We start from the raw sequence: 24792 nt of genomic DNA, 5'->3' as shown, positions 1-24792 counted from the left end.
ACAGGACTGGGGGGTGCACACAGGACTGGGGGGGGTGCACACAGGACTGGGGGGTGCACACAGGACTGGGGGGTGCACACAGGACTGGGGGGTGCACACAGGACTGGGGGGTGCACACAGGACTGGGGGGGTGCACACAGGACTGGGGGGGTGCACACAGGACTGGGGGGTGCACACAGGACTGGGGGGTGCACACAGGACTGGAGGGTGCACACAGGACTGGGGGGGTGCACACAGGACTGGGGGGGTGCACACAGGACTGAGGGGGTGCACACAGGACTGGGGGGGTGCACACAGGACTGGGGGGTGCACACAGGACTGGGGGGTGCACACAGGACTGGGGGGTGCACACAGGACTGGGTGATGGGCTGCACATAGGATTGTGTGGGGGGTGCACACAGGACATTGGGGGGCTGCACACAGGACTGGGGGAGGGGTGTACACAGGATTGGGGGGGTGCAAACAGGACTACTGGGTGATGGGCTGCACACAGGACATTGGGGGGCTGCACACAGGACTGCGGGAGGGGTGCACACAGGACATTGGGGGCCACACTGCGCTGAGAGTTTCATGCAACTCTGGGGGAGAGGGTTTACAGAACTGGTGTGGGGAGGCACAAAGCATTGAGCAGGGCACATAGCAGCAGAGGGTCGGCGCTGGACTCACAGCAGCATTGCACTCACATTACCGGAGTGCAGGAGCCGGACACTGCATCAGAAGGAGAAGGCGGGCACTGATCTCCGGAGGGCAGGGGGCGGACACACAAGGCAGGAAGCTGTCAGGCTGCTGTGGACCCGCCCACAATTGGCACTGGCCGACGGGAGAACACATTGCAGCACAAACAGCAATGTGTGGATTTAAAGGGCCGGCGGCAGCAAACTGCGGTGACAGTACCAGCACTGCCTCCCCCGGGAATCTGCCCGGGGGCCACATAAAAGGTCATGGCGGGCCGCATGCGGCCCGCGGGCCGGAGGTTCCCCACCCCTGCTCTAAAACATGTGATGGGAACAAGATTATGTAGCACTTGCTAATATATACTACAGGTTATCCTCTGGCATTTGTTCATGCAGCCTTCCTCACCGACTGCATAACTCTCCTGTTCTCTAAAGTTAGATTTGGAAAAAAGTAAAAATTGGGAAGAAAAGCACTGCTGAAGTAGACAATCCGTGAACCACTTATTGGCTCCACAAAATCAGGTTACAAGGCTACGTATTTCAGTGCTGTACCTACACCTACCTCAGGCCAATCATGGACAGTAATAGGAACCGTTTAAACTGGTAACGTGCAGGAAAACTATCAAAGGGGAGGACACAAACAAATCACATGATGTCGTAAAAAACAAACAGCATACTAGGGATTCTAGGATATTTATATTTCCAATTCTTGTAGAATCCCTAGTAATGGCATATGCCTTGTTACTGTATGTACGCTGTTTTTTTAACTATGTCTTATGATATGCAGGTATCCTGCCCCTTAACTTTTTCCCCCACACATTCCATTTATTTAAACAGCTCCTTTCTATTGCTGTCCATGGTTAGCCTGAGGTAAGAGCTGGTACGACCCTGAACCAAGTAGCCTATGTAAGCGGATTGATCCAATAAATGTGGTGATCTCTACCCTGGAGTGGTGCTCTACTTTTTTTTTTTTTTTAAATTCTTTATTTAACAATAAACATGGAATCGTACCAATCTGAGTCAATTGCGATACAATTCACAACCAATGCATGACAGTGTATAACAGAGTAGCTGTGACACCAGAAAATTTTCAACAATAAGACCTCTCCATGTTTACCAAAGGTTTTATATAACGGGAATACCAGATTGAGAAGAGAAAAGAGAGAAAAAAAAAAAAGGGAAGAGAGAAAGAAGAAGCGAGTAAGACAAGAAAGGTTTAGCGAGAGTGGTGCTCTACTTCACCAGCATTATTTCTGTTTTATTCTTGCCTCAACTACATTCCAGTGAGTCGGTAATGCCCTGCCTAATCTCAGTAGAAGCGGAGAGCCTAAGAATAAAGCCTTAAGGATCTGTGCGCACTAGGCCGTTTTGCCCGCGGATTTACCCGCGGATTTGCTGCAGAAATTTCTTGAGAAATGTCTGCAATCTTTGTGCAGACATTTCCCAGCAAATCCTATGAGAAAAAAAAATAGCTGTGCGCACTGTGCGGATTTTTCTCAAGAAATTTCCTTGAGAAGATTTTCTCGAGAAACTTTCTTGAGAAAATGAGCATGTCCATTATTTTCCGCAGGTACCTGCGGTATACCCCCGGAATTTCACTCCATTCACTGTAATGTAATCGCGAAATTCCGGGGGTATACCGCAGGTAGCAAATGATGTGCGGTATACCCCCGGTATAGCCGCGATTTACCTGCGGTAATGCTCATCACTGCCTGCGGTTTTGCAGGAAGCGATGTCATTATGCCAGGAAGAGGAAGCGGAGCAGAGTAAACACAGACGTCACACTCCCTGGACGCCGCACAGAAGCACTTCCGTGTGACCTCCAGGTGCCCGTGCAGTCTGTGTCCTGCTCCGGCCTCGCGGCTGCCTGCACTGCAGGGTGTCAGTGTCTGCCCGCAGTGTCAGCAGCCTGTGACGCGGCAGACACTGACACCCTGCAGTGCTGGGAGCCGCGGGGATGACGATCGCTGCTGTCAGGAGGTGAGATCATTACCTGCTGTGACGATCTCCTGCCTCCTGACGTCAGCGCGGTCACTGCTGTCTATGCCCGTCTCGCGAGCGGCCCGAGACTGTCACTAGCGGTGAAGTCACGGGCTCTCGCGATACTTCTGACAACGCGGCGGGCATAGAAGTCAGTGACAGCGCTGACGTCAGCAGTACAGGAGATGATCACAGCAGGTAATGATCTCATCTATGCTCCTGATGGCAGCGCTCGTCATCCCCTACAGTGACCTGAGCTGACCTATTTATGTTAGCTCAGGTCACTGCATTGCTCTCCCAGCCAATGGGGAACATTCTGTTCTTCATTGACTGGGACAGCTACTATGGTATGGATCGCCGTGCCCCCCCCCCCTTATTGGATTACGCCGGACGTGGAATTGATTGTTCTTTTCAATAAATTGGTTAAAGAGGGAATGTGGGGAGTGTTTTTTCAAATAAAGCTTTTTTTGTTGTCTATTTTTTATTTCTTACTGACTGGGTTGGTGATGTCGGGTATCTGATAGACGCCTGACCTCACCAACTCCAGGGCTTGATGCCAGGTGACATTACACATCTGGCATCAACCCCATATATTACCTCGTTTGCCAACGCACCAGGGCGCGGGATGAGCTGGGGCGAAGCGCCAGGATTGGCACGTCTAATGGATGCGCCACTTCTGGGGCGGCTGCGGCCTACTATTTTTAGGCTGGGGAGTGTCCAATAACAGTGGACCTCCCTAGCCTGAGAATACCAGACCACAGCTGTCCGCTTTACCTTGGCTGGTGATCCAATTTGGGGGGGGGACCCCACATTTTTTGTTTTAAATTATTTATTTAATGTAAAATAACAGCGTGGGGTGCCCTCTATTTTGGATTACCAGCCAAGGTGAAGCTGCCAGCTGTGGTTTGCAGGCTGCAGCCGTCTGCTTTACCCTAGCTGGCTACAAAAGATGGGGGGACCTCATGTTTTTTTTTTTAATTATTTATTTTATGGCTAAATACAAGGCTAAGCACCCTTTAGGCTATGTGCACACGTTGCGTAAATACATGCAGTTACGCTGCGCTTTGTAGCGCAGCGTAACTGCATGCGTCCCCTGCACAGTCTATGGAGATTGTGCAGGGGCCGTGCGCACGTGGCGTTTTAGAGCGCAGCGCTTCGGCTTCTGCCAAAGCGCTGCGTTCTAAGAAGTGACATGTCACTTCTTCCGTGCGCTTTGCCGGCAGCTCCTGCTCTGTCTATGGCAGGAGCTGCAGGCAGAGCGCATGGAATCGGCTTTTTTTTTTCACTACGGACATTTCTGCAGCGATTTAAAGCGCACATGTGCTCTTCAGATCGCTGCAGAAATTTCTGCAGTCACTGTACGCAACGTGCGCACATAGCCTTAGTGCCACATGAAAGTCACTAAAGGGTGCCAGCTTAGAAAATGCAGGGAGGTGGGACATTCTATAGGTCTTTCTCATCTATCTATCTATCTATGGTCCGTTTCACACGTCAGTGAAAAACACTGACGTTTTTCACTGGCGTGTAAAACATGCACATGTCCCTGCATGTGCAGTGAATTACGGCACACATGGGTTCTCTAAGTGCAATCCGGGCTCCATTCTCCGTGGCCCGTGATTGCACTTAGAAATCAACTCACCTGTGCCCGCTCCCGCTCTCCATGGTGCTGATCGCTCCCGCGGTGCAGCATCCGGCCAGCGCTGACCCCGCAGCAGCTGCTTCCGGGTCGGCTGTGTCGTGCATCATGAATATGCGCGACAGTAATGAGCCGGCTCAGAAGCAGCAGGCTGCACAGGCTGCAGAGAGCGCCGCTGAAGCCGGGTGAGTAAAAATGTTTTTTATTTTAAAAGCACGTTTTTTTCTGGCACGTGTTTCACGGACCACGACATCAGCGATGCCAGAAAAAAATGGACATGTCTCCGTGCGGCAATCACGCACACGCGGGTACGCCGCACGGAGACACGTGCAGTGAAAAATCACTGACGTGTGAGCAGACCCATTCATTATAATGGGTCTGCGTATGTCAGGGATTCTGGTACGTTTAAAAAAAAAAAAAAGCACAAATGTACCAGAATCACTGACGTGTGAAACAGGCCTATCTATTCATCTATCCATCTTTCACTCTATCCATTATCTGTCTATCGATTATCTATATTATTTATTGCAAAACCGCAGGGAGCAACCTGCGGTAAATCCGCGGCAAATCCGCATGCGTTTTTCCCGCGGATTTTTCCGCAGGTGCGGAAATCTTCAACTCCCAGAAGTTTCTCAAGAAATTTTCTTGAGAAAAATCACTTTTCTAGTGCGCACAGAGCCTAAAAACAGGAGTTTGTGAAGGTAACAGTGATGAGCGAGTGTGCTCGCACTGCTCGTTATGTGAATGAGCATCAGGTTGCTCTGACATAACTTTAGTACGGAGTATAATGGAAGTCAATGGGAAACTCGAGCATTATCACATGCAGATGCTCGAGGCTCAATCATATAACGAGCTGTGGCAAGCACACTTGCTCATCACCAGCTATCCCGACAAAAGAAAAAAAGGAACGGCTCTTGGAACAAGAAAAAAAAAAAAAAAAAAAGTATAGAATAAAATCAAAATATATCCAAGTTTTCAATGAGCCAGGGATTTTTAATTTGTTTTTTCCTCCCTCTTCTTTTAAAGAGCTATAAATTAGCCTGTTTTTTCACTAGTAGTACATCTCGTCAAACCTTGAGAACTTGCATTTGCCAAGCTTAATGGAGTTGCCTACTACTCAGCTTAGGCTGCTTTCACACATCCGGCTTGAGCGCTGCGGCTCAATCCGGCTGTGCAAGCTATGCAATGGATGCGGTGAACACACCGCATCCTTTGCATAAGCTTTTCCTTTGCGGCCAGTCCGGTTTTTGCCGCTTGCGGCATGCTACTGAGCATGTGCAGTGGCAAAAACCGCATGCGGCGGCCGGATGCGGTTATTGCCGCATCGCGCCGCCATAGGCATGCATTAAAAAATGCGCCGCATCAGCCGAATGCGGTGCGATGCGTTTTTTTTTTGCCGCACGAAAAAAACGTGCCAGGCAACGTTCCATCCGGCCGCCGCATCAGCTAAATCTGCCGCATGCGGCAAAAACCGGATGGAACGCAAGGCCTTGCGGCACAATGCGGCACTAATTAAAGTCTATACAGAAAAAACGCAACCGGCAGCAAAAAAAAAACGGTTGCGATTTTCCTGCAAAGTGCCGGATTGTGCCGCATTGCAGAAACCGAAGGTGTGAAAGCAGCCTTATACTCCCCTCCAGTGTCAGCAATTACTCTCCTAGGGTTCAAGTGAGGTTGTTGCGCCACGACAACCCAGCGCCTCATCACCGCCAGCTTTGCTGTCTCAGACTTCGAATTTATGAGTAAATCAGCAGGAAGTGAGTTGCAGCCGCAGCGCTCATTTTCGCTTGATTACTTATACATCCGAAGGCAGGGAGAATTATCGCCACCAGGTATGTTTGACTTTGAAATGCTGAGATGTTTCAGAAAAAGAGAAAAAAAAACAAAACACTTTAGCTGCACTGTAGAATAGTCAGAAAGGCGGGCCCCTAACCATTTTTCCCCTCCAGCTACCCTAGATTGATGGTCTCCGTCACAATGTGCATAAATGAAGAGCCCTGTCAATCCAGAGCCGCAGAAGAGTGAGATGCCATCGAGGTCTGCCTGTCAGACTATTCTATAGTGCGTCTCAGACCCCAGCCAGATACTCAAGTAGGTTTTTCTCTGACAGCCCAGTGTTTCAGAGTCAAACATGCCTAGCTGAGAAAATACAGCCACACAGTCTGATACATGCTGCCCACAGATTGGACCGCATGCATCAGCTGTCAGGTAACATAGGTTGAAATAAAGACCTCGATCAATCTAGTTCAACCTTCCTCCACCAATTCTACATTGTCACTAAATCATTTATAACTGACAATGTTGTGTATACTGAGGAAATCATCCAGCCATTTTCATTTATTTATTTATTTTTTTAAAGTGGTTATAGTATCTGCCATTACTACCTCTTGTGGTAGGGCATTCCACAGTCTGACTGATCTAGCAGTAAAGAATCCTTTCCTATTAGCTGCCGGAATCACTTTTCTTCCACTTGCAGGGAATGCCCCCTGGTCCTTAGTATTGTCTTTGGAAGGAATAAGTCATGTGCCAGTCCTTTATATTGACCACACATGAATTTATACATATAAAAGATCTCCTCAGATGTTGTTTTTTTTCCCCAAGCTAAACAAAATCAACTTTTTCAACCTCTGCTCATATGGGAGACCTTCCATTCCTTGCAATAATCCAGTTGCCCACCTTTGAACTGATCCTCCGAATATCCTTTCTAAAATGTGGAGCCAAAAACTGGATCCCATATTCCACATGAGGCCTTACAAGTGATTTATAGAGGGGTAACAATATGTTGGGATCATAGGAAGAGATGAACGACCCTGATCGGCAAAGATGGGAATATGTTAACATTGTACAATCTTTGGCTGGATCAGAATCGGACATGCAGTCATTTATCGCATAAGTCGGCGATCTTGCCAAGGATCGGTAAATGTTCAGATTGCAAAAACCATCCTCTTCCTGCCCATCACAGCCATGTCAAGTATTGGCATGGTTGTGACTTGTAACTGTTTAAAAATAAATAAATAAAAAAGTGGAAGAGTTAAAGCAGTACATACGGAGTTTCCAGCGGCCACAGCACCACTTCCGATGCCGATAATTATCCCTAATGCATATTCACAGCTTCCTCCGTCTGATTTGCTCCTGTCAGACCCTGTCCCCTAAGACAGCGTCTTTAATTGGTTGGAATCACAGACGCTAAACGCGGGTCTCTATCGTGGTATAAAATAAACAAAAATTGCGTAGGGTCCACTGCCGTATTGATACCAGCACAGATAAAGCTACTGCTACAGGCTGCAATCACCAGCCACGCGCTTATCATGGCTGTGTATCAAAATAAGAGGAACCACATTCGACTTTTTTTTTTTTAATTATTTAAATAAATTAAAAAAACAGCACGCGGTCCCCACTTATTTTGATACCCAGCCATGATAAAGCTCGACAGCTGGGGGCTAGCATTCTCAGCCTGGGGAGACCCATGATTATTGGGCCTCCCAGGCCTAAAAATAACAGCCTGTAGCAGCAGCCCAGGATTGTAGCATCCATTAGATGTAACAGTCCCGGCAATTTACCCATCTCTTCCCAATTGCCCTGGTGCGGTGTCAATCGGGGTAGTAGGAGGTTAATGGCAGCTCATAGCTGCCACTAAGCCCTAGATTAGTAATGGGGGGAGGGCCTCATAGTCGCCTCCCATTACTAATCTGTAAGTGAAAAGAAAAACCCAAACACCGAAAACAAATCCTTTATTTGGAATAGACAATAAACACCCTCTTTCACATTATTAACCCCCAAAACACCTCTGCAGGTCTAACGTAACCCAGACGACTCATGACTGTTCCAACTGAGCTACATTACGGAAGACACAGCACGCGATCATGGAGCATGACCATACGCTGTAACTTCAGGCAGAGACTGAGCTGCAGCGATGACGTCACTCCGGTTATTTGCGGTCACAGCTGGAGGTTCCAACTGTGATCACAGTTAACCTGACCTCAGGTGACCTCAATGAACTGCGTTCACAGACCTGCATCTCCTGGCAGAAAACCTTTTTTTGCAAAGATATGCAGGTTTGGTCCTAAACATTTTTACACCATATTCCTGCACCGAATCTACACCTGGCAAAAAAAACAAACAAAAAAACAAACACATCACTACCACATGTGCTAGTGATGAGGGTTTTTTTTTGTCAGGAGATGTAGATTGGTTGCAGTAATATAGTGTAAAGATTTCAGCATCAAATCTGCATCTCTTGGCAAAAAAATGCAATTTTCTACCAGGAGATGCAGGTCTGAGCTCAGTAAGAGTTCATTGAGGTCCCCTGAGGTTAGGTTACCTGTGATCACAAGTGGAGGACTATGGGAACCTCCACCTGTGTCTCCACCTGCAACCTGAGTGATGTCACTCTTCATCACTGCAGCTCATTTTCTGCCTGAAGTTACGGAATTTGGTCATGTTCCAAGGTTGCATGGTGTGCCTTCTGTAATGTAGCAGAGGCTGGAATTGTTGTGGTACCTTGTGTCAATTACGTCGGCTCTAGGTGTTTTGGAGGGGTTGAAGTTGTGGAAGTGTGTTTTTTCTGGTCTTTCAAATAAAGGATTTTTTCGGCGTTTTAGTTATTTTCACTTATAGATCAGTAATGGGGGGTCTTAGCCGCCGCCCATCACTAATCTAGGGCTCAGTGGCAGCTGCGGACTGCGATTAACCCCTTATTACCCCAATTGTCACCGCATCAGTGCAATGAGGATGAGGTAGGTAACGTTCTGGGATTGTTGCATCTAATAGTTGCGGCAATCCTGGGAAGCTGCTATTTTTAGGCTGTGGGAGGCCAATAAGCATGGGTCGCCCCAGCCAGAGAATACCAGCCCCCAGTTGTCAGGTTTGATCATAGCTGGGTATCAAAATTGAGGGGACAGGATACGGTTTATTTTTTTTTTTAAATATTTTTGTTCAATTAAACAAAAAAAAGCTGCCTGCGGTCCTCTTATTTTGATCCACAGCCATGATAAGCGCACATTTGAGGGCTGCAGCCTGTAGCCGTGGCTTTAGCTGTGCATATATCAATTGTTCTATTTATCCCCAGTATAAAGACACAGACAGCATTTTTGATTCCAACCAATCACAGACCTGTCTCAGGGGGTGGTAGCGTGGTCAAACGGCAGTCAGACAATGGTGGAAGGGGAAAGCAGTGAATATGCATTAGGGTACTTTCACACTTGCGTTATTTTCCTTCCGTTACAATCCGCCCTTTTGGGAAACAGCGGAATCCGTTAACGGATTCCGCTGTTTCCCATAGACTTGTATGGTTGACGGATTGTACCAAAAGGAGCTGCGTTGCTTCCGCTGGGCGACGCTCCGTTGCTTCCGCCCAGCGGGAGGAACGCAGCATGTAACGTTATTTTGAGCAGCGGAATCCTCTGGATTTCACTGCGCATGCTCTTTTTTTTTTTTTTTTTTTTTTTTTTTTTAAATCAAACTTTATTTTGGCTCGCGGTGGCCGAACGTTCAGCTGAGCGCCCGGCCATCGGCAAGCGACAGCGCTCAGCTGAATGACCGGCCACCAGCATGCCCGGCCGCCGGCAAGTCACAGCGCTCAGCTGAGCGCCCGCCCGCCGGCATGCCCGGGCGCCGGCAAGTGACAGCGATCAGCTGATCACCCGGCGGCCGGCTGCAGGGAGCGATCAGCTGATCACCCGGCGGCCGGCTGCAGGGAGCGATCAGCTGATCACCCGGCGGCCGGCTGCAGGGAGCGATCAGCTGATCACCCGGCGGCCGGGAGCGATCAGCTGATCACCCGGCGGCCGGCTGCAGGGAGCGATCAGCTGATCACCCGGCGGCCGGCTGCAGGGAGCGATCAGCTGATCACCCGGCGGCCGGCTGCAGGGAGCGATCAGCTGATCACCCGGCGGCCGGCTGCAGGGAGCGATCAGCTGATCACCCGGCGGCCGGCTGCAGGGAGCGATCAGCTGATCACCCGGCGGCCGGGAGCGATCAGCTGATCACCCGGCGGCCGGGAGCGATCAGCTGATCACCCGGCGGCCGGGAGCGATCAGCTGATCACCCGGCGGCCGGGAGCGATCAGCTGATCACCCGGCGGCCGGGAGCGATCAGCTGATCACCCGGCGGCCGGCTACTGGGAGCAATCAGCTGATCACCCAGCGGCCGGCTGCAGGGAACGATCAGCTGATCGTTCACTATAGTCTGCCGCTGGTAAAACCGGGAAAAAAAAAAAAAAAATCAAAACGAATTGCGTTGTTTTGCAGCATCCGTTGCATCCGTTGTGTCACTATATGCAACACATCCGTTGCATCCGTTACACAACGCAATGCAACGGATACCGTTCAACGCAAGTGTGAAAGTAGCCTTAGAGATAATGGTCAGTCGGACCCGCAAGTAGCGCTGCAGCCGCAGGAGACTCAGTAAGGCTGTACTGCTTTAACCCTTTTTTATTTTCTCTTTCTTTTACAGATCCCTCTACGCCATTTTACAACACATCACTTTTGCCTCCCATTTAATTTAATGGGTTCGGCCAGGTTCAGTGACCTCATGCAGGATCGGTGATCCTGAACCGATCCTATTCTTGCCAGTATTGCTCATCTCTAATCACGGGATCTAATCTCTCTTTTTATACACGCTAAAATCTTGTTTGCTTTAGCAGCTGCTGCCTGACATTGAGTGCTGCTGCTCAGCTTACTTGCAACCAGAATACCCAAGTTTTTCTCCTGCTCTGTAGTTCAGAGATTACTTCCATTTAATGTATATGCAGTTATAGGATTACTCCGTCCTAGGTGCATTACTTTACATTTATCAACATTAAATCTCATTTCTCTTAAACGATATTCTGATCCATGGAGCGCTCTGTATTTTTCCCATTCTCAAAATGGCTGAGGGAGAAACATTTTCGGAGACCTGTATCAGCTTCCAAGTAAAAAAAAAAAAATACTGCACATAGGAAAATCAGTTTTTCACTTGGAGAAGGCTGATGCCCTTGTGTCAAGGGTTATCATTCAGAACCTGCTCAGCCACGTGCCTGGAAATCATGAAATACAACACATACTTAAAACAGTTTTACATGCTTGTTTAGTTCTGCTCTCTTTTGCAATGTTTTTGCTTTATAAGGCATCTGTAGAGTAATATATGCTGTACATTTTCCATCCAGTTTTTCCAGGTGAAAACCCACAAGGTATAACAATACTATCAAAGGAGTTGAGATTTTTAAATCCACAGTTTATGCTACAGATTTGATCATCAGAGTCCATCATCCCTTGCAATGCTTGGGGAGAAATTTGAAACAAATCTGCAGTAAACGCGAGGCTAAATCTGCAGGTTACTGTTGAAGCAGTTTCATTGTGGACCTTTTCTGCTCCATTAACTTCTCATGTGGACACACTCAAAAAGGGCAAAGTGATTCAATTAAATAGAAATCAAGCACTTGCTACATATAGAACTGGGAAAAAAAAGACAAATAAACAAACATGCATTCTTATTGCATGCACTTGTTAATATGTTGGCATTGCATAAGTTTTTGGTTCAAGGCTTCTGGCAAGGTATCCAGGGATAACCACAGGCACTCTCGAAAAAGTTGGATTCTTACTTCAGCTATTAGAAGAAAAAAAAAATTCTACAAATGAGCTGCTTGCAAACTAAAAGCATGTAATCTCTTCCACACTCTTGAGGATCTGCTCACAACCGAAAAGAGCGTTAAGTGCGAGGAAGTCTTCAATAATCATCAAGAAGCTCATGTGTTGGCCTGGTTAATGCCTGCAAAACAGATTTAAAACCCGCTGTAGTAACAGACTTGAAATCTGAATTTCTTTACTATAAAAAGATAAAAGCAACCAATAATTTGGCAAATTCTGCTGTAAAAGCATACCTCCTTTAACCTATAAAGTACCCAAATTGCAGGCTGTCAATATTAATATAGTCCTGCAGGTCCCACATCATCCCAATAAAGCATACTTTACCAGATAAACATGCAGAAATGCAACATTACTGTACAAAAACCTTTACTAACGTGAAACAGTTAACTAAATCTTAAAAGATGTATTAAAAAAGTAATCATTCTGCATGTCAAAATTTGACCAGTATTTACTATTTCCACTAAGGACTCAAATTTACAGAATTTGTAGGACTAGTGTCCCTTTTGAACCTATGGGATCAAGAATCTGGCATCTTCCAATGTTACAAGGAAATTAAATTGGAGTTCCACCAGATAAGCAGTAGTTTTCAAAAGGTAGTAAACTTTCAACCGTGTGATAATATACTGGAAACCCACAATGTAGGTAGTACAGGTAATCATGAGCCAAACTATTCCAAAATGAGAGTATGACAGTTCTTTTCTCTCCAACACAGATACTGACAGAAGCCTTTACTTAAGTCATGCCAAAATACTAACATGGACAACACAAACACACCAGGATAACAAGACATGATTAAATCAATCCTTTTAGTGTGCAACAACCCTTGATTTTACAAGAAATTTGTATGCAAAGATAATGTCGTATAGCAGTACCCCTCAGTTTGGTAAATATATCTTTTTATGGGACAACACTGAAGATATGACACTTTGATACAACGTAAAGTAGTCCGTGTACAGCTTGTATAAGGCCTAAGCCACACGGCATGAAAATTTGTGTGAGCGGAGTGTGATAAAAAAAAAAGAATATCGCATTGCACTCGGACCAATATTAGCCTGTGTGTCTGCACACATGAGCGATTATTTTCTCAGCCCTGATCGGACCGAGAAAACAATCGCAGCATGCCGTGACTAATGCGAGACGCTTTCTCTTGCACCCAGTCAAGTATATGGGGCGAGAGAAAAATCACACTGCACTCGCGTACACTGGTGTACCGCGAGTGCAGTGCGAGAATGGCAATAGCCGGCTACGGAGGAGAGAGGGAGATAAATCCCTCCCTCTACTCCATAGCACCACCCGTCCCCTCCTCAAAGCCGGCCCTCCCCTCCTCAGTGCCGGCCCGCCCACCGCAGCTGAGGTCCGCTCGCACGGTCAGACTTCACTCGCAGGGACACACGCATGACACTCTGCTCTACTGTACTGCCAGCATGAGCAGAGTGTCATGCGAGGGGATTGCAGTAATCCCTGTGTGGCCCCGGCCTAAGGCTATGTGCGCACAGTGCGTTTTTCGCGGCGTTTTTGAGCGTTTTTCGGGTGCGTTTTTGGCCTCAAAACTGCATGACTTTGCTTCCCCAGCAAAGTCTGAGTTTTCAATTTTGCTGTCCGCACACAACTGTTTTTTTAAGCTGCGTTTTTGAGCTTGAAAAAAAAAAAAAAAATGGACATGTCAATTCTTTCCTGCGTTTTTCTGCGTTTTCCCCCCATGCAATGCATTGGAAAAACGCAGCAAAACGCATAGATCAAAAACGCAGCAAAACGCAGCCAAAAATGCACCAAATCGCGGTAAAAACGCATGCGTTTGACACGTTTTTCGACGCAGGTGCGTTTTTATGCGTTTTTAGGGGCCAAAACCGCACAAAAAAGCAGCGTCAAAAAGACGCAGTGTGCGAACCTAGCCTAAGTGTAAATTTGGTGTGTGCTCAACACAGCCATTAATGTCTAAAGCGCTGGCAACAATATTGACTACACCCCTAAGTGAAAATGGCCAAATTGTACTCCTTTATTGCCAGCGGTTTTTACATTAATGGCTGTGTGTTGAGTTATTTAGAGGGCATACCAAATTTACACTGATAAAATAGTCAATGTACAGTTTTTATAACAAAGTGCCATATCTTTAGTGTTTTTCCATGAAAAGATATAATAAAAGATCTACAAAAATGTGAGGGGTGCACTCACTTATCTGGTATACTGTATATCCTGCTAAAAGGAAAGTGTTCCTTTCCTCTCTACTCAGCTGATTACTCAATCTCTGTACTCACTGAAAAACAAATAAGGAGCATAAAACGCCTACGAGGATCTACGTGGCTATTCACATTACACTAAACAGAGAAGAGTGAGGTGAAACAAAGGGGAAGAGAAGTTGCTTACGCATACACAGGCCTCTTCCGAAGAAGAAAGGTTTTGCTTACTGAGTAAAGTTTTAATGAAGTACAAAAGGTTGTCATACACATTGGATGACTGTCAGCAGAACTAAAAACCATCTATGGGGCTCCTGCAATTCTCCCTAAAGATTTTAGATTTCACTATGCTTGATTCTTATATTCTTATTGAAGAAAGGTACAACCAGGAGGAGAAAACACATGCATGCTCAACCTAGTCGTGCATGCACTGAATGGAGGGTTGGGAAGAATAGATGTCGGCTGAAAAGGTGTCCAAACAGTTATGGTGTATGACCAACTTTCGACCATCTATTACTGGTGATTGAAAAGCAACTACGCAGCTTTTGAGTGTTAAATAGTAGTTAGAATGTACTAAACACTTTAGTGCTGAGTCTGGAGGGAAGAAGATCTACAAACTGTCAGTTTTCATGCCTCATGAAACAGTTAATCAACCATACTATTAAGATTGGGAACACATGGTGAGCTTTTCAGAATCATTAGAAACAGGCACAGAATTGTGTGCAAAAATACATGTTTTACCTCTTAAAAGTATGTACAATTGCTTCTCAATAAATTAGAATATTAAAAAGTTAATTTAAGTAATTAAACACAAAAAGTGAGACATATTATATAGCGCTATTACACAGTGATCTATTTCAAGTGTTTATTTCTGTTAATGTTGACGATTATGGCTTACAGCCAATGAAAACCCAAAAGTCATCTAAGAAAATTAGAAAATTATATAAGACCAACTGAAAAAATGAATTTAGACTCTGTACAGTAAAATGCACTGAATACTTGGTCTGGGCTCCTTTTTCATGAATTTCTGCATCAATGCGGCATGGCATGGAGGTGATCAGCCTGTGGCACTGCTGAGGTGTTACGGAAGCCCAGGTTGCTTTGATAGCAGCCTTCAGCTCGTCTGCATTCTTGGGTCTGGTGTCATCTTCCTCTTGACAATACCCTATAGATTCTCTATGGGGTTTAGGTCAGGTGAGTTTGCTGGCCAATCAAGCACAGTGATACTGTGGTTTTTAAACCAGGTATTGGTACTTTTGGCAGTGTAGACAGGTGCAAAGTTCTGCAGGAAAATGAAATTTCCATCTCCAAAAATTTTGCTGACAGAGGGAAAAATGAAATGCTTTAAAATGTCCTGGTAGATGGCTGTGAGACTTTGGTCTTGATAAAACCCAGTGGACCTACACCAGCAGATGACATGACTCCCCAAATCATCACTGATTGTGGAAACTTCACACTAGACCTCAAGCAGCTTGGATTGTGGCCTCTCCACTCTTGCTCCAGACTCTGGGACCTTGATTTCCAAATGAAATGCAAAATTTGCTTTCATCTGAAAACACCTTGGACCACTGAGCAACTATCCAGTTCTTTTTCTCCTTGGCCCAGGTAAGACGCTTCTGCCATGGTCTATTGGTCATGAATGGCTTGACACAAGGAATGCGACAGTTGTAGCCCATGTCCTGGATATGTCTGTGTGAGGTGGCTCTTGAAGCACTGACTCCAGCAGCAGTCCACTCCTTGTGACTCTCCCACAAATTTTTGAATGGCTTTTTCTGAACAATCCCATCAAGGCTGCGGTTATCCTGGTTGCTTGTGCACCTTTTTATACCACACTTTCCTTCCACGCAACTTTCCATTAATATGCTTGGATACAGCACTCTGAACAGCCAGCTTCTTTATTAATGACCTTTTGTTGCTTACACCCTCATTGTGGAGTGTGTCAATGACTGCCTTCTGGATATCTGTCAAGTCAGCAGTTTTCCCCATGATTGTGTAGCCTACTAAAAACAGACTAAGGGACCATTTTTAAATGCTTAGGAAGCCTTTGCATGTTTTTGTGGTATTCTAATTTTCTGAGATAATGACTTTTGGGTTTTATTGTCTGTAAGCCATAATCATCAACATTAGCAGAAAGAAACACTTGAAATAGATCACTGTTTGTAATGACTATATATGCGTTTCCCTTTTTGTATTGAATTACTGAAATAAATTAACTTTTTGATGATATCCTAATTTATTGAGATGCACTTGTATATCATATGCCACCTCTGCAATATCGCCAGAACCTATCCGCCATTCCAGCTGTCCACTGTTTGATTTCGGGACCGTCATAACAATCAAGAGTATTTGATCGCTAGAAGGGTAGGCCCCTTCCGCAACAGAGCCCATGAAAAACGGATTCTTTCCTAACCTCAAACTAGCTTTCTCTATTATACTGAAGACTCTTTCGAAAATATTTTTCCCTCAGTTGATCACCCGTGATTGCTTATTCTGAAATTTCACTTGGACTAATTAATTATTAGAATTAAAACATTAAAAGATACCAGTAGTTTGTGTCCAACCATGGAAGTCAAGGTATCTTTCTTTGAAAACCACCAATTTTGTGGAACTCATTCCACCTGCATAACACAAAACTTGTGACAAAAGTCTATGAAGTTTTAAAGTGATTTTCCTAACACATAATGTATCCCATGAGATGATGTGTCTAGAAAATGGGATTTGAAGTATTATGAGGCTAGAGTTTGTCCTCCTATTTATGATAATCCCAAAGGGGCTAGTCTTTGCCTTAACATTCTTGACATTTTTCTATAGTGAAACAACCAGCAGATCATGTCCTGTAACGTGTCATGATTCCATGCCTTCTGTATCTGGATATTTATAACCATCTCCAAGATCCTATCCCAATATGTAGCAGGCATAATTAGAACAATACCTTCATTTAGAAATGTAGTATAGTTCTCCCAATATATCCATGTCTCTTGCCTCATGTGCAGGGCATTGCAACTTAGGTATCCATGGTTACGACCACTCAGTGACAGTTGCTCATAACCATGGATACCTAAGCTGCAATGCTCTGCACATGAGGTAAGAGAAATGGTTGTATCAGAAGAACTATATTACATTTCTAATTGGAGGTATTTACTACTACTATTATTATTATTATTATTATTATTATTATTATTATTATTATTATTAAGCCTACTACATATTGGGATATGATGTTGGCGATGGGAATGCACCTTTAAAATTTTTGTTTTGCCAAAATTAAGATCCCAGAACCATTTTCCTTAGACTAAAAGGACTATGAACAAAGATGAATATTCCTCCAGAAGGAAAAATTGTCTTATTTCTTACAAGAATCAAGATTTTGTATCATTCTGTTCAAAATGATTTGGACAACATCAGAACAAGCTATTCCGAAATTCACAGGTGTTGCAACCTTGCCTGCCTTCACCGCCTTTCCTTTTGATTTTTAGCAAACATTGTTTAACTTCTGGAAATGTTCCACTCAACTTTGGATTTCCATCTGGCCATGGCTTTCAACGGGAGTTCAAGTTCATGCCAAACATGTTGCATGGGGTAAAGATGAAATCTTTGTGGGTCACTTTTTCCTTGCAGAAATTTTTATAAAATCCTTACTACTGGCAGCAGTAGCAAAGAGCACAATTCCGCTCTTTGATGTGCAAGTGCAGATGGGCTGTCTATATAGAACTTCTAACCTCCTGTGGCAGGAATGGTCAGAAAAAAAAAATTGAGGGCTGCGCGTTTCATGGCAACAGTTTCAATGGCCGAGCAACTGCATGCAAGCCTACATCACGTAGCACAATACAAAGTATCAAATGGAGTAGCGTATAGCATGCCATCATTGGACTCTGGAGTAGCAGAAATGTGATCTGTTGAGTGATGAATCATTTCTCTATAAGGCAATCTGATGGAGGAATCTGGATGTAGCAAAAGCCAGGAGAATGCAACCTGTCTGACTGCATTACATTACCTTTAACATTTGCTGGAAGAGGTACAAAAAGATGGGGCAATTCAGGGGTTGGCCTTGGCCCCTTTGTTCCAGTATAGGAAATCTTAATGGACAACTGTATGCTTTAAAACTTCCTGAGAACAGTTTGTGAAAGGACCTTTTCGGTACCAGCAGGACTGTGCCCAAGTGCACAAAGCAAGGTACACAAAGGCATTGTTTAGGTTTGGAGTGTAAAGCTGGGTTCACACTAAACGACAGCGACAACGACGTCGCTGTTACGTCACCATTTTCGGTGACGTAACAGCGACCTTGTAAGTCGCTGTTATGATCGCTGCTTAGCTGTCAAACACAGCAGAAGCAGCAGCGATCATAACATCGCTGTGCTACATGTGCAGAGAGCAGGGAGCCGCGCTTAGCGCTGGCTCCTTGCTCTCCTGCAGCACACATCGGGTTAATTAACCCGATGTGTGCTGCAGCTACATGTCACAGTTCAGAGAGCAGGGAGCCGCGCGCACTGCTTAGCGCTGGCTCCTTGCTCTCCTTGCTACAGTATACATCGGGTTAATTACCCGATGCGTACTGCAGCCACATGTCACAGTGCAGGAGCCGGCACTGGCAGCAAGAGCGGAGGCTGGTAACCAGCGTAAACATCGGGTAACCAGGGAAAGGTCTTCCCTTGGTTACCCGATGTTTACGCTGGTTACAGCTTACCGCAGCTGCCAGTGCCGGCTCCTGCTCGCTTCATTTCGTCGCTCTCTCGCTGTCACACACAGCGATGTGTGTGTCACAGCGGGAGAGTGACGACCAAAAAATGAAGCTGGACATTCAGCAACGACCGGCGACCTCACAGCAGGGGCCAGGTCGTTGCTGAATGTCACACACAGCGACGGGACGTCGCTGCAACGTCACAGAAAATGGTGACGTAGCAGCGACGTCGTTGTCGTTGTCGCTGTGTGTGACACCAGCTTAAGAACTTTACTCGTCTGAAAACAGCCCTCACTTCAACCCCATTGTCATTTTTTTTAGATGATCTAACACACATACTCTTTTCGGTAAAAAAGCAAAAAATACCCAAACACTTTCCAAAATCTTGTAGAAAGCCTTCAAGAGAAGTGAAAGCGGTTAGAGTTGGAAAGTGGGACCAATATAATGTTAATACTTATGGATTTAGAATGGGAAGTCATGAAAGCTCCTGTACATGAAATGTGTAGGTGTCCCAATATTTTTGTATGGTGTATATAGGCTTCATGCTTCTATCTGTAAAATATTGCTTCTCAACATACAATGCTGGCCAAAAGTATTGGCACCCCTGCAATTCTGTCAGATACTCAGTTTCTTCTTGAAAATTACTGCAATCACAAATTCTTTGTTATTATCATCTTCATTTATTTTGCTTGCAATGAAAAAACACAAGAGAATGAAACAAAAATCAAATCATTGATCATTTCACACAAAACTTAAAAAAGGGGCCAGACAAAAAGTATTGGCACCCTTAGCCTAATACTTGGTTGCACAACCTTTAGCCAAAATAACTGCGAACAACCGCTTCCGGGAACCATCAAGGAGTTTCTTACAATGCTCTGCTGGAATTTTAGACCATTCTTCTTTGGCAAACTGCTCCAGGCCCCTGAAATTTGAAGGGTGCCTTCTCCAAACTGCCATTTTGAGATCTCTCCACAGGTGTTCTATGGGATTCAGGTCTGGACTCATTGCTGGCCACTTTAGTAGTCTCCTGTGCTTTCTCTCAAACCATTTTCTAGTGCTTTTTGAAGAGTGTTTTGGGTCATTGTCCTGCTGGAAGACCCATGACCTCTGAGGAAGACCCAGCTTTCTCACACTGGGCCCCTACATTATGCTGCAAAATTTGTTGGTAGTCTTCAGACTTCATAATGCCATGCACACAGTCAAGCAGTCCAGTGCCAGAGGCAGCAAAGCAACCCCAAAACATCAGGGAACCTCCGCCATGTTTGACTGTGGGGACCATGTTCGTTTCTTAGAATGCCTCTTTTTTTCCTGTAAACTCTTTGTTCATGGCTTTTCCCAAAAAGCTCTACTTTTGTCTCATCTAGCCAGAGTACATTCTTCCAAAACGTTTTAGGCTTTCTCAGGTAAGTTTTGGCAAACCCCAGCCTGGTTTTTTATGTCTCGGGGTAAGAAGTGGGGTCTTCCTGGGTATCCTACCACACAGTCACTTTTCATTCAGATGCCGACGGATAGTACGGGCTGACACTGTTGTACCCTCGGACTGCAGGGCAGCATGAACTTGTTTGGATGTTAGTAGAGGTTCTTTATCCACTATCCGCACAATCTTGCGTTGAAATCTCTCGTCAATGTTTTTCCTTCCACATCTAGGGAAGTTAGCCACAGTGCCATGGGCTTTAAACTTCTTGATGACACTGCGCACCGTAGACACAGGAACTTTCAGGTCTTTTGAGATGGACTTGTAGCCTTGAGATTGCTCATGCTTACAGGTGCTGTTAATTACACAAATTAGAGAAGCATCACATGATTTTTCAAACAGTGCCAATACTTTTGTCCACCCCTTTTTTTTATGTTTGGTGTGGAATTATATCCAATTTGGATTTTTGACATTTCTTTTTTTCATTGAAGACAAATTACATGAAGATAACAAAACCAAAGAATTTGTGATTGCAATCATTTTCAGGAAGAAACTGAGTATTCTCTGACAGAATTGCAGGGGTGCCAATACTTTTGGCCAGCACTGTATGAAATAAAAGAAGAATTTTATTAAATCAACAGTTTATTCTTTTGGCAGCAGAATAGCATTAACCCAGTTCTCCCTCTCCAGCACTGAAGTTTAAACGACGTGAAGCCGCCATTACTCCAAGCTTCCATAGGGGTTGTGATTTCCACAAACCTTAATACATGATAAGACGCTATTTGCACTTTTTATCCTCAGCTTTAATATTACGCAAAAGAATGGGTACAGACCAAGTATTGTCAGGTGAAAAACCTAATTCTTTTAACACTCTAGGATGGGTAATTCTGTTTCATGCACAAACATACAGGTTTCTGTACAGTGCGGGTTGTCAATCTCCAGTACGAGGGATGAGAAAAGAAGGCTTTGATATCCTCATACCACCATAAAAGCACCTTTCTACAAGTACATAATCAAATGCTATCAACACTATATCTGAACTCACCATGTATTCACTTATTTCTCGCTGTATTCAGATAAGACCCCCAAAATTTGCCCTTTAATGTATAGAAGTATAGAAATTGTGCACAGACTCAGTATACATGAAAAACCAGTCTATCCAAGTAAACCATATAAAATGGAAGAAATAGCTCAATTCTCAATGCATCGTCTATTTAAAAGGAATTTTCCTAAAGGGATGGTATGTTGGCAAGTTTTCCATTAATTACTGCCATGGCCACCGCGATCCTTTAAATGAAGGGGTTGCAGCGAAGGTATGCAACTTAACCCTTTCATTGATTTCTCACCCACACTTTGGGCAAGAGAACTACATGTGCTGCAGTTCCTTCAGTGGTTTTGAGGAGCGATTCCTTAACTTAATAAAATTCTGTACGCTTGTTCTCTGGCTTGGAGAGCACATAGGTTTGACCTCCATCAATAAGACTTCCTTATGAAATATCTCTAGGATTAGTTACAAAATTCTTGTTGGCCATGAGAACTGAAAGAAAAGTCAGAAATAAGTCTAAGGCTATGTGCACACTAGACAGTGCATTTTTGAGAAAAAAAAAACCCGGAACCCCTGAAAGAACCCTGCACCCGCGGTAAAACCGCACCCGCGTTTATGGCGCATTTTTGCCGCGGCTTTTTCGCAAGTTGGTCCGCACGGTTTTTACCTATGGCAAAAACCGCAGGTACCTGCGGAAAAGAAGTGACATGCTCATTTTCTCAAGAAAGTTTCTCAAGAAATTCTGCAGAAAATGTTCTTTAGAAAAAAAATGCAGTGTGCGCACGGGCTATTTTTTTTCCCCATAGGTTTGGCTGGGAAATGTCTGCAGAAAGGTTACAAACATTTCTCAAGAAATTTCTGCAGCAAAACCGCGGGTAAAAACGCAGTGTGCACACAAGGCCTAAGGGTATGTGCCCATGATCAGGACTCGCTGCTTCCTGGACGTGGCAAGTCCTGACCGGCAGGGGTTGCATGTCTCCTCTCCTGCTTTTGTTCTCCCTACGGAGTGACGCATGCAATTCCGCAGCAAACAATTGACATGCTGTAGTCTGGAAAGATGCACCGCAGGTCACTGTTTGCTACAGAAAAAAAGAAGCACAGTGGGCATGGGATTTCTAGAAATCCATCCACTGTGCTTGTACTGTACACCGCAGTGTTTTGGAGGCAGCTGAAGCATGCTGAGTTCAAAACACTGCAAATACTGATCGTGGGCACGCACCCATAGAGAAGGTTCTCTCTGCTGTGATACATCACTGCCGTGTCCACCTAAGGAGTACACAAAAGTCTGAAGTAGTCAGAAGCAGTGAGGACTTATGTGGAAATGGAGTTTTTTTAAGTGGTACTGCTGGAATATGCCAGTGGCACATACTATATATTTTTCACATTTTCTTCTGTCGGGCCATTTGCTTATTTACATAACTGACAGCCACCTAAGTAACTTAATGATAACTCCAAGACAAGAGTATTGAGAAATAAAAGGGATACAGTATAAGAATTAATTTACACAATGGTATTATCTCAGTTTAATTTCTCAGAGAACCCCATTAAAATTTAAAGTGCACCATTTTTAACAGCTACTCTAACAGTATACACAAGAATACATAAAGCTTTAAAACTAAAAAAAACAAACAACTTACCGATTATTAAAACACGGCGTTGCCTCAGAAAAGGTGAAAGGACATGGGTCAATGATATCTCCAGTAAGACAATTATGGCAGCTCATTCTCGTGATCTGTGGAAACAAGCAATATTACTAGACATTTCGGTCCGAGGTTATGTGGCAGATTTTTTTTTTTTAAATTTGCAGCTTTTAACCCTGCTGTTCTGTTAGAATTCGAAATGTGATTTTTTAAATTTTTTTCTGTTTTTAAATATTCATTATGCGGTTCTGAAACTTGTGGTTAATTGACTTTTCCCTCATTTGAGGAGTTCTTACTATGGGTTGGTATTTTTTATTTTTTTTACTTTTGTCAAAAATAACTGGAACATTATAAGTATAGTAAATCCGAACAGAACAGCAGGGTTAAGCCACTGTCTGCCATCAGCACTAAAGACCTGTGCCGGACTGTCGTTTTAATTTAGTTTCTTGTACACCGCACATTTGGGGTGTAGCCACCATCCTGGGCTGCGCCCCTTTAGCTATACAGCTCTCCACAGGCAAGTGTTCAACAGTCAGGCCCAGGTTCTGCTACGTCTCCACATCTACTGTATTTTTTGGACCACAAGATGCACTTAGGTTTTAGAGGATAATAGGAAAAAAAAAAAATTTGAAAGAAAAAATGTGGTCATAACGCACTATTTTGAGGGTGGGAGTAGGGGGGAATCCTAGGCCCCTTCCTGATACAGTACAACAAAAAAGGGAGTAGACCTCTAAATATTTTATAAGGCTATGTGCGCACTTACCGGATTTTGCCGCGGATTTTCCGCGGATTTGCTGCATGTTTCGCTGCAGAAAATGTTCATAACATCTCTGCAGTGAATCACCAGCAAATCCTATGGAGAAAAAAAATCCTGTGCGCACTGGGCGGAATTTGACAGCTGCATGTTTTGCTGCAGGAATCCCGCAGCAAAAACAAGTGCATGTCATTTCTTTTCCGCACATCGCTGCGGGATTTCACTCCATTGACTCAATGTTAATCATGAAATCCCGCAGGGAATAACGCAGGCAGCAAATTCTGTGCGGTTCACTGCGTTTTCCTGCGTTATTCCCTGCGGTATTTCGCGGTTTACCTCCGGTAATGTGCATCGCTTGTCTGCGGTTTTGCAGGGAAGTGATGTCATTACAGGAAGAGGAAGCGGAGGAGAGAGTAAACACACACACAGACATCACAGACACACACAGACATAGAACACACAGATCACAGACACATAGAACACACATAGAAAGAAAACGGAAATATAGGAAAAAAAGGACGTGGGCTCCGCTGCATATTTACCATCCAGCCGAGGTAAGCACACAGCGGCGGCCCGGTATTCTCAGGCTGGGGAGGGAGAGGGGCAGGGGTAATGTCCCCCGCCTCACTCCCCCTCCGGCAGCCGAGAATATCAGGCGCAGCTGCCCCGGCACTGTCGCATGCAATATGCGGCAATGCCGGCGTGTCCTCGGCTCTTCTTGCCACCGTGTAGCAGTGGTGGCAAGGTAATACAAGGGGTTAATGATGATGGGGGACCACCGCCATTAACCCCAGGCTTGATCATGGCAGCGTCTATGTGACAGCTGACATGATCAACCCGTAAGTAAAGTGAAAAAAACACACACACAGAAAAATCCTTTATTTTAAATAAAACAAACAAGCCTCGTTCACCATTTTATTAACCCCCCCAAACAAAGCTCCGGCGTAATCCACCGCTCCGGCTCCTGCGTCCTGCACTGCTGACATCCAGCCGCGACTGTCACAGACACAGACACAGGCTGAATGCAGCAGACAGCAGAGGTAATTACCGGTCATTTCCCACGGCCGGTAATGTGAACTCACTGCCGACCGTGGGAAATGCAGCGATCTGTCATCTATCCCTCTATCTATCCCTCTGTCTGTCTATCTATCTATCCCTCTATCTATACTTCT

At 45.0% G+C, this 24792-nt stretch overlaps 1 protein-coding gene across 1 annotated transcript in view; it reads right to left on the bottom strand.

Annotated features, from left to right (window-relative positions):
• SCAF11 (SR-related CTD associated factor 11) overlaps positions 1 to 24792 on the bottom strand; it is a 191804-nt gene that overhangs the window by 85228 nt on the left and 81784 nt on the right. The window contains exon 8 of the mRNA XM_075344961.1: positions 22864 to 22958. Coding sequence (XP_075201076.1) covers positions 22864 to 22958 — 95 coding nt within the window. The remainder of the gene's footprint in view (positions 1 to 22863; positions 22959 to 24792) is intronic.

Source organism: Anomaloglossus baeobatrachus, chromosome 4 (assembly GCF_048569485.1).
Source record: "Anomaloglossus baeobatrachus isolate aAnoBae1 chromosome 4, aAnoBae1.hap1, whole genome shotgun sequence".
NCBI classification, from domain to species: domain Eukaryota; kingdom Metazoa; phylum Chordata; class Amphibia; order Anura; family Aromobatidae; genus Anomaloglossus; species Anomaloglossus baeobatrachus.
This window is presented reverse-complemented; position numbering and strand designations above follow the sequence as displayed.